Source organism: Myotis davidii, unplaced genomic scaffold, assembly GCF_000327345.1.
Source record: "Myotis davidii unplaced genomic scaffold, ASM32734v1 scaffold98, whole genome shotgun sequence".
In the NCBI taxonomy this organism is placed as follows: Eukaryota; Metazoa; Chordata; class Mammalia; order Chiroptera; family Vespertilionidae; genus Myotis; species Myotis davidii.
This window is the reverse complement of record NW_006294654.1, coordinates 110645-121775: the sequence shown is the minus strand read 5'-3', so window position 1 is coordinate 121775 and position 11131 is coordinate 110645. Positions and strand designations below refer to the sequence as shown.

Genomic DNA, 11131 nt, shown 5'->3' with positions numbered 1-11131 from the left:
GAAAGAGAGAGGAGGGGAAGTAACCTTTCTCTGTTTTCTTCTGAATCCTTTTCCTTCATGGTTCCCTTCAGCTGAAAATAAGGCTGAGTGGTGAGTGGCAGTTAGGGACAGCTCCTTACTCAGCACGGGGTAATGAAGGCACCAGTGCTGATGCTGAAGGCCACAGGATTGTGCTACAAAAATAGGAGTATAGTATAAGTTAACTAAACAACCACTTGGAGCTGGAACTTAAAACACAGATACAGGAGAGTGAATACTCCTCTTGTTTCGTGGTTGCAAAGAACCAGTGCTTTCTGTGGGTCGTGTTTTGTTTCACTGTGTCTAATTCCCTCGTTTTTTATTTGAATCGAATTGAGAGGAAGGGAATCATCAGCTCAAAGAAAACAGACAAGGATACCCCATCTTTCTTCAGAAGATGGATAAGAAAATGGACCTTCCAATCTGGGCACCCCCATAAAAATAAATAGTCCTCATTTTTTTTTAAAAAAAGGCATAGAAACTGAAAGGGAGGGTTTCTCATTTAGTGTGTTTCTATGCCAACTGCGCTCTATATCATTCACAGATATGGGAAGACACGTCAGTAAAGAGAAGTTGCTCATGCAAAGAATAAGTAGGAACAAAGAAAGATGGAACTAGAATAGGTTTGGCTGGCAGCCGAGTTCCTGGGCCCCTTCCTAGTAGTTTCCTTCTCCTTTAATGTATCCATCCAAAGTCACAGCTCAGGAGTAGATGCCTTTGACTTCCCTACATCACAGCCTCAGGCAAGAACCCAGGGTACTGACTGGGCCTGGAGTGGCAGTTGGCTCAGCTGAATCAAGCAGAGGGTTCGTGAAGTCCCGGCAATGGCTCCTATCTTCTTTAGCTTCTAAGGTTCCCACAACCAGCACACCTCACAGCTCTGGCCTGCTGCTTCAAAATGGTGCGCCCCGTCTCAAAAATCAACTCCTACTCTTTAAATTAAAAGAAAGTACTGGGGCACTCACCTCCTAAAATACTGTCTCTGTTTGCAAAAAATGACAAGGACATCCTCTTTTCAAGTGGAAGTGAGCATTGTCCACACTCTAGGCCAGTGATGGCGAACCTATGACACACGTGTCAGAGGTGACACGCGAACTCATTTTTTTTGGTTGATTTTTCTTTGTTAAATGGCATTTAAATATATAAAATAAATATCAAAAATATAAGTCTTTGTTTTACTATGGTTGCAAATATCAAAAAATTTTCTATATGTGACACGGCACCTGAGTTCAGTTAAGGTTTTTCAAAATGCTGACACGCCGAGTTCAAAAGGTTCGCCATCACTGCTCTAGGCAAATAAGGTAATGCTTCTATAGGGTGGCTCTTGGAAAAAGCTGAGAGAATGGGCTTTGGAAGCTTAGTATTAGATGTGAATCTTCCTTACTGGCTCTAAGTGTCTCTGAGTCTTCAAGCAACATATGAAAACTCTCTGCGTCTCAGCCTCGGTGTACTGGAGAAGTGAGGCGCAGGTCATGGGATGGCCCTGAGGACTGAATGAAAGCAAAGTACACAAAGCATTCAGAAAGCCTCCTGGCACACAGTTGGTGACCCAGAATGTTCTTTATTATAATCATGTTGCTTTTAGAGACTCACTGTCACATGAGAAGCTTTAGTTGAAAAGTTAAACATGCCCTTTTCATTCATCTACACACATCGTTTCCAAGGGCTCCATTAAAAAGTCACTTCAGGAGGAAGGGTTTCATTTGGAAAGATTTTCTTCTGGAGAAAGAAATTTACAACCACTCATGTCCTCCTCATGTATCCATGTTATCTCCTGTCTCCTATAACCCGTCTCCTCTGGTCGGCTTTTCTGCCATTTTTGTTACTGGCCTTCATTGCTTCATTTTCATGTTATGCCATTTTCAAATCAATACAAGCCATAGCTCTGTCCTATCACTGTGTAACATTCAGAGTATCTGATCTCAACCAATCCCAGCAGCAATATTCACCTGGGATGGAGCTTGTCATCAAAGGGCTTAAATGAAAGAAACACTTGCCTAATCTGGAATCAAACTTCTAGTCTCTGATTATAGGCAACTCTTGTTATTTGCTGGGGTGATGTTCTAGAACACCAAAGAGCAAACACTAAACTGTTGTTCCTAGAGGAAGTACAGGGTTAGGTTCCTTTGAGCCTCTGGTCACATTTTCATCAACCAATTAATATATAACCTTGTTTTATGTGTTTCTGTTTAAAGATACCTTGCTAGATATATATTGCTGATTCATTATTATTGAACTCATGGCCAACAACACTATAGAACCAAGTTTATCTAACACACATATATTCCCCATAAGGTACAACCCAGCCTTCTTGTGCTTGGGATCACTACACAGCATTTTATCACTATGTTTGGGGGCCATTTTAAATGGCAAAATACCAACAAAAAGCCAAACAAGCAAACAAACCCCAAACCATGGCACTTAATAGATGGCAAAAAGGACACGTGTTTACAGCATGAGAGCTAAAACAAGAAGGCAGAGCCACATCAGCTGGGCAAGTGCACATCAGGTGGCGCACATTTCCTGCCGCTCTAAGGCCATCCACAAGTGCTCATGTAAAGTGCCACAGGTCTTGAGTTAGGGGTTGCAAACAAAGGTTAGCAAGTAGGTGAATTTGCAAACAAAATCTGCAAATAATGAGGATTGGCTGTCTAACATTAGAAATCCTAAATCATTGGTTATATCTAATTAAAATAAGCTTTCTCCCAACATGCAATGGGATTACTATTTGGGTAGGCTTTTTCCTCTCATGTTCTGACTGTTCTTTAAAACATTGACCTGTCTTTTCATTTTCATCCGTTGGCTCATTTTCCTCATTGCATCCATTTTTTATCTCGTAAGGTACGATGAAGAGAAATCTCATAAGAGAAGTGTGAGGTAAAAAATCTCTTAATCTACAAGTCATGCTGGACCCTCTGTGTGTGTGCACCATTGTCTTATTCGTGGGTGACCTCAACATGCTACCAGAGCCTTTGCATCAGTCCCTTGTGTATACCATTCTCGGTCTTTGTCTTGTGTGTAAAGCTGTTGAGGTCAACCTAATTTGCAACTGAAACCTACTAAACAGATACATCCCTGATGTGGCCCAAGCTGCAAGCTAACCTTAACTACTCAACAGGCTGATGTGGATGTTTTCCGCTTTTTTCAGCCAGCATGTTTCCGATCTCCTTGCAACTTTCATATTCACCATTATGAAGGATTTCGCAAAGTAAACATATGTAAACACTGAATGGGAGGAAACGACTCCATATTTAATTGATGGATTGTCTCTCAGGGCTCCACAGGATGGTTTTTGAAAGCTAATCTGCTCCACTTACGTTTGGCTCTGCTTTGCTGGGTGACTGTCTCACGCTCTGCTTGCTTTTTTTCTTTGTTTTGTTTTCTACATTGATGCTTTTTGCTCATGCAGACTGGATGAAGAACTGAGGGAAGCATCAGAAGCAACTAAGTAAGACTTGGTTTTCATTCAGCAGCTGGCGTGGTGTTGGCTTGCATTTCAGGAATGAGTTGGGAGAGCCTGCATGCCGGGTGTTGTATTTTTTGCATCCTGATAATAACGCTGCTGTTTAGAAGCTCCCTTTGTCTGTGATAGACGCAGTTGCAGTTATTTGTCCTATAGCCTATTTCCCCCAGAATCTTGGGTTATCTTGAAGAACGTATTTGTTACTGTTGTTTAATTTTTTTAAATGCACATGCAATTTTATGCACCACAGCAAAAGAATACATCACAGGTACACACACACACACACACACACACACACACTATAATAATAAAAGCGTAATATGCTAATTAGACCAGACATCCTTCCGGACGACCTTCCGGACAAAGCTGGGCTGTGAGGGAAGCCCGGGTCCCAGGTGCCAGAGGGAAGCTAGTGCCAGCAGGCCTACTCTTGCACGAATTTTGTGCATTGGGCCTCTAGTGTATATATAACATATACTATAACGATCATCTGGATGTTATATTGGGGCAACAAAACCTTACTAATGGAGAGAAATGATACAAGAGGAAATTATTTTTGTAGAACCAATTTAATGACTTTCCAATACTATTTTTCAACACCTTATTTAGTGACTTGGAAATATTGCTTAATCAACAGCTTTTGAGCTCTTTGGATAAACAGAAAAAAAAAAAACCCCATTGCTCACTATTGTTAAAGTATAATTTTCAAAAAGGCAAAATCATAACTTTAACGCAAATATAAAATGAATTCATGACAGTGATTTTATTTAACTAATTACTTAATAAAGGAACCAATAAGGTGTTAAAACCAGTTCAAAGAGCATTTCTGAAGCTAGAGATCAATAGGCAATTTATGAAGGAATGTTAGGATAAGATTGTTGGTTTAGGTACAAAACTGATTAACGTTCAGCAGGGCAATAAACAACCTTAGGGTTATCTTTTACTAGAATGCTGGACAAACATTATTTGCATCTCTGCTCAACAAAAATCTAAAAGTGAACCTCTGGTCCTAAGAGTTGTAAAATAGTCCTTCAGTCCACTCAGCGCTGCTTTGAAAGAATATCCAGTAATTTCCCTTTTTTTATTTCCAAATTACAAATAATTTTTCTGACACTATATGTTAAATGGAGACAAGTACTATTTGGCATATTTACTGTATTTCTCCATTTCAAATGTTGCTTACACTGTTAATTTTTATGACCAGCTCCCATTTTAACAGACATTGCAAATGCAGGAAATCTGGACAATGTGCAAACAGCTACAAATTCTGTATAAATAAGATCTTAATTAGTGGCATTTTTCTGCAGAGATGTAAATGCCAATTCCTCATGAAAACGATCCATTTCCATTTTTTCCCCCTATGGCCCATTTTTATTGCACGTAATCTGTAGAATTATTTCCCTCTAGTGTGAATCTTTTGGGTTAAAAATTCAAGGAAAGTTTTTTGCTTTAGAAAGTTTAGCATTAGAGTAGTTTACTGGTACAATATTTCTATCCTCTAGTTTTCTTTTAACATAACTAACACCCAGTTAGACTAACAATACTCAAAATTATGTAAATTTTTACTCTAACAAATTCTTCTTAGGCTCTAGCTCAACTATTAAAAACAAGAAGTCATGGAAGGAAGATATTAGGAATCAAGGAACCAAATGTTGGTGTAATGTAAAGCATTCATTGGTACTCAAATTGCATTGTGACATGAGATTCCCCAGAGAGAGAAACAGTAATGAGTTGGGAAGGGAGAGGGAGAGAGAGAAACATCGATGTTGAGTAGAATCATTGATCACCTGCCTCCTACACGCCCTCCACTGGGGATTGGAATCAGTGGCTAAGCCACCTATCTGAATTCTCCTCCAATTGACCCTCCTTCTTTTGATGGTGACATTACATGTTATGAGAAATTGAAATATATTTGTACATTTGAAAATGTGCAAGGAGAAAGAATTTTACTCTGTTGATCCCACCGATGATTGAAATGCCTCTGTATCCTACCATTCTGGCAAACCAACTACATCTTCTCAACAACTTTTCAGCCTCTAAGGTGACCCCCAGATCCTTGGACAGACGGTGCATGATGATTGGGGTTCCGCAAACACAGTCACTACAGATCTGTGATGAGCCTGTAGAAGCCAGATATCCCAGGTTCTTTCTATTAACAGACAAATGCACCCTGACTTTCTACATGACCTTTATTGGAAAGCTGCAGGCTGGCTCTAACCAAAGGCAAACATATACCCTTCCAGGGAACAAAACCTACCTGTCTGTTGTTTTGCTTTACTCCCACCTGTGTTTTCAAACATTCATTCTCTCTCCACATACACACACCGCCACCAGCACCTCTCACTGCCTTTCAGAAGGTGATTTCTTCAGCCTGCCTTATTTTTTTAAAAAACTTTACATCTATACAGAAAAAAAAATACTTTTGAAAGTTCCATTGTATATAGGGGAGCCATTCTGAGGTTGAAAATGGTGCAAAATCCACCTGCTGCCTTTAGAGTGACAATATCTACTGGATGGCAAATTGCTGTTTTCTTTGGAAGAAGTATGCGAAGTTAAAAACCAGAAAAGCTAGCTTTGGAAGATTGCCCTTCCTTGATTCCAGTCCAGCTTTGCTAGGTTTTTCTAGCACACTGTCAACACTTGCCTGACTGTCCTTGTTCACTAGAGTTGCTAAATATACTCCATGAAAATACCTGGGGGGGGGGGAAGCCCTCTGCCCTTCCCAGGGAGAGATAGCCTTCGGGCTTTAACACTGATAACCATGCCTCTTATTTGCAAATAGATATATAAATTTATGAAATTATTCACAGTATAAAAGGAATTCTCACATGTAAAAAAGATCGCAGAATCCCTGTGACTAGTGTTTGTTTGCCAACAATAAAAGAGTTAACAGAGGAGAAAAAGCAAAAATTTTCATCGGAAATTAATAGAAAGCAAATCTAAAGTTTGCTAACAGAGGAATCGCACCAATATGAAATATCAAAAGCAGCCAATATGACACCAAAAGAGCATAAACACATTCACACACCCTAACACAACTTTTATTTCATGATTTCATAGGGCTACACTTTTCTTTCTGGACATATCCAGTTCTGGTTATTGTTGGGATTCACTTGTCTTTCCTGAACACAGCTCAGCTGTATGGTAGCAAGTGTCCTATTATTTTCCTGAAACAAGGACAAGGAAAGCTGACACTAGCATTTTCCCTTTTAGTGTCTTGGAAAATCCTCATTCTTGTGAAAATAGAAAGTTAAGTGTTATATGTAAGTGAAATTAAGCTGCTTGAGAGGGATTGTTCTTTGTATATAAAACATTATACTATTTGGATTATAAATAAAAATTTGTAATGTGTTCCCAGAATAAGCTAGGTTGGAAAAATCAGGAGGGAAAATGACAAGGACAGAAGAGCCCACTTGGAAGTGTTTGGAGTTTTCAATCCTCTTTATATATTACTCAATGATGGGCAATTACTGTATTTCGAAACTAACAGTAAAAGAATCGCAGCTTAATTGCATCCTTGCAGGTGTAGAAATGTTCAATATTAGCAATGGGACAACACTAAGCAGTTTAAAATGCCCAAGTCTTTTGTGCTTGCAAAGTGTAACAGTGGAGAAAATGTTTACTGCTTCCTGTTTTTTCCTTGCACTCAGAACTAGCTGCCTTTACAATGATCCAGAACTGTCTTCTATGGAGAAGGAGTAAGAATTCATCGTCAGTAACAGCTCTGTGGTTACTTGCAGTATTGTATGGCTGGGCTCTGAAAGAAGCAGATATATTGAGGACTGGGTAAACCTCGTTCAGATGTTCAGCGTTCATGTTCTCCACTCCTGAAATTAGAAACTGAAAATGGACTGGGCCATCTTAACACCGTCTCGTTGGCCACCATTATACTCCTTATCGACAGCCGACGTTTAGACGTGGCATCCTATTTTTCCAATGCACGCATTGGGAGAAAATGAATTTAGAGCTTAAATGTAAGGGCATTTGGGTGAGAGGAAGGCAAGTCTGCTTTCTGAATCAACATCACCTATTTTAACTAGTGAAAGTTGGGACTTCCATTTGAACTTAGTATGTTGATGCATGGGAGAGAACTTTTTGTTTGTTTTGAAAATTCCAAGAGTTAGTTGAGTCTGGATGGGGCTGGGGGAATGATCTAGTCCATCTAGTCCTGTCCTGTGAGAGATAGAAATCAAACGCGTAGTGAGTTCTGACCACATGTCAGGCTCTATAAAAAGCTTCGCACACATTAGCTGATTCTTATCCTCAGAATAAGCCTATGAGGTACATTTTATATGTAAGGAAAGAGTAGCCTAGGGAGATTGTCTGACCAGCCCAGTGTGTTACAGTCGTAAAGTGGCCCAGAGCCGGGACTGGAATCTGCAGGGCAGTTCCAGTGACGGTGGTTTTGAAATCCAAGGGAAGTGGTCTCCATGCTGGAATGGCTGTGCAACCTCCGACCTAACCAAAGACTAGCGAGGACAAAATTAGGCGCCTAAGAAAACAGTTCGTTATTGGCCTCGTCCGTTTCAGGGAATGAACTGTGGTCACCAACATGCTCTCAGAGTGAACCTGGCCACCCAGTCAGGGGCTCCTAACCTGGTTTGAGTTGTGGAGAATTTTAACATTCTTCCCCCCAATCCAGAAGGAGGGGCAAACATCAGATTTAAATGTCTTAGCTATTGTCACGTTTTGTTTTCTTTGGGTCTCCTTTCCCTCGAGGTCACAAGGGAAGTTATAGAATCACAGTGCAATATTTCTCCAGTTGCCATGGTGACCGTACAGTTTAAGGAAGTTTATGCACACAAAAATCCATAGAAAAGGTCCCAGCTGAAAAGCACCCAAGAACAAAGGCTGTCAAGGGACCTTGGAAATCACACAACTATTTTTTTGAAGTTTACATTGTCCCACACCTTTGAGATGATGACAGTTGCTTCAAGCTAATTGCCACACAGAAATTCTGCAAAGAAAAATACCTGTCCCTTGGCCCACCAGAATTCTTTTTCAAATCTGACCTTTCTCTGCAAAACAGCACCCCCCAGAGCAGGGTCCTGCACCCGCAGTTAATGAGCTGTGTGGACAGAATGTCACTCGCTGGCCTATGGCTGCTACATCTGCGGGCATACCCACTCCTTTGTCTACCTGGTCTGTTTTGTTCCTCATTTGTTTATAGTCCCTTTGGGGTTGGGGCGAGAGCAAAGCACTGCTTCTTGTTTGGGTTTGTTCCAGGGCTGGACATGGGAGAGGAAGGGATGCTGCAAATTACTAATGTTCTTCCTGCTTCTCAGAACTATTCTCCATGCTTCCCCTATCTTTAGCCCTCTCTTGCCAAGCCCTTGGGAGGCACGTGGTCCTGGTGCAGACTGAGATCCGGGATGAGGGGCAAGAGTGGCTAAGAATTCTCCCTACTGACTTCCAGCCCTGGATTTCTGGCTTTCTTCTGTGTTAGAATAAGGGGCTTCGTTTTCCTTCTGGTTCCTGTGTGGAAGCATTTTACACCTTCTAGTACTGACTGGGTAAACTGCAAAATGGGCAAAGGCTCTTCCAAGGACCTCAGTCAGGCCGTGAATAAGATGAAGTGTGTCCTGATGCTGTAGTGGCCTCTCATTTCCCTCAGAGCGAGAAGGGAGGCTATGCCTGTCTTCCCCCGCTTTCTACCTAAACACAGTGTTTTTATCTATTATTAAGCACTATTGTTAGACACGTTGTAAGCAGCTTCATTTAACACGTTAGAAATAAAATGGCCTATAGGAAAATTGTCAGAAGGTTGCTAGCCTCACTGGAAAGTTATAGAAAATTATGCCCATTTGCCAAACGTGAGGAATATTCCTTTCATATTTCAATTCTGATTAAAAATACGTGGGTTTTCTTTGTTGTTATTTTTTTTTATTTGTTTTGTTTTGTTTTCTAGAAAGCATACCATTTCTCAAAGTACCCCGAGGTGCTTGCCTCCCTCACTTTTAGGTTTGGAAATTATTTATTCAGACGTGTCCTAAAACTTGCAACATGCCTTTTTATATTTTTACATTTTAAAAAAGCATACATGATCCAGGGGATGTGCTTCTATTTGCGGAGACTTAAATTAGTGGCATTGTTGGTAGCTTGATTAGCTCTACAAGATAACTGTTGTCTCAAAAAATCTTCAGTGTGGTTTTCTGTATTTACTTAAAAATCGTTCACTTTTGACTGTCTCTTGCTTCTTCCATAAACTGGGGAAATAGGTTTCAATGGGTTTTGTTTGTTTGTTTACCCAACGCTGAAGGGATAAGTTAAACCCTAGAAGGTTTACAAAAAAGTCAGTATGAAAAATGAGGTGTTTAAAAATGTGCATCATAGCACACATGGGTTGTTTTTTATTGTTTGTTTGTTTTTTAAGATTTTATCAGAGGTCTAGAGGGTAAAAAAAAAAAAAAAGTGACTGTGCACTTTAAACTTTCCAAGATGACGTCAAACATTCTGACCCACATTCACACTTTTCACACAGTGTGCCCCAAATGTTGGTTTAATATATATTCTCTTGGTCTGTGAGAGAAACTGAATCATCACCATGGGAGAAAGAATAAAATCCCAATCATCAAATCAAACTTACTGCAGACTTCTGGTAATAACTGCAGCTGGGAAGTAGAATTGAAAACAAGATCAAGAAGGACCTGTTTTGTAAAGGCATGCTAGAAAAAGATCTAGGGGTCATAGTGGATAACAGGAGAACTCCATGGTAAAACTCTGCAGATAAGAAAACAAGTCAGATCCTTGAAGGCATAAGAAAGAGATTAATATCCATGGTGACCTGACCTGTCCTGGCAGTTAACATGTCTGGGTCCGAAAACTCCCCAAGGAGACAAGATTATTATAAGTAGAGTAATTATACAAACATGATTTTCCCATTTCTAAGACACCAAGCTACTACTACTACTAATCTATACTAGTACTACTAATAGACATTTACTATGTGTTCACTGTGTACAGTTGAAAACACTTTCGATTTAATCAAGCTGTGAGAGATGATTGTTCTATTTTACAGATACAGAAATGGAAGCTTAGAGAAGGTAGGTAACTTGGCCAAGGCCCTATAACTAATAAGAGGTAGAACTGCTGAGGGTGTTTCAAAGGAAAGATTCTTCATGACCTTAAGCTGGATGAGCAGGCAGTGTGGATCACCAATGGCTTTATTTGCAAAGCTGCCATAGGAGCACTGCTCAGGGGCTGCAAATTCCACAAGCAGAGTAACCCTTGTACTTCTGCCTCAGGAGGGCAGATCTAAATGAAATCTGCAGATATTTCCCTGTGGCCCTTTTCAGCGAATGAATTTTTTCCTTTTTTCATGGCTGAAATTCCTCCTCTGCGTGTTCACTGAGTGTAGCTCTCTTCTCTGGTAGATATCAGAAAGTCATGATACGTTTGTTACAGAATTTACCAGGCCACCAAAAAATATACAGGAGTACTCTGAGATACAGGAAAACCCCATTTATTTCCAGATGTACGCCTATCAGTATCTCAGGGGAGCCTATTCCCAAATCCTGAGCAAACCAATATGGAGGAACCTTTCTCTTTATACCCTTTGGTTTCTTTGTCCCCAAAAAAGAATCAAACTTCCGGACCTTTGGTGGGCTTTGCAAAAAGCCCCGTGTGTTGGGATGGGGGCCGTGAGACTAC

General features: G+C 40.4%; 1 protein-coding gene across 1 annotated transcript in view; it reads left to right on the top strand.

Moving 5' to 3' along the window:
• PRUNE2 (prune homolog 2 (Drosophila)) overlaps positions 1–11131 on the top strand; it is a 206077-nt gene that overhangs the window by 190922 nt on the left and 4024 nt on the right. The window contains exons 19-20 of the mRNA XM_015567374.1: positions 3428–3466; positions 7132–7179. Coding sequence (XP_015422860.1) covers positions 3428–3466; positions 7132–7179 — 87 coding nt within the window. The remainder of the gene's footprint in view (positions 1–3427; positions 3467–7131; positions 7180–11131) is intronic.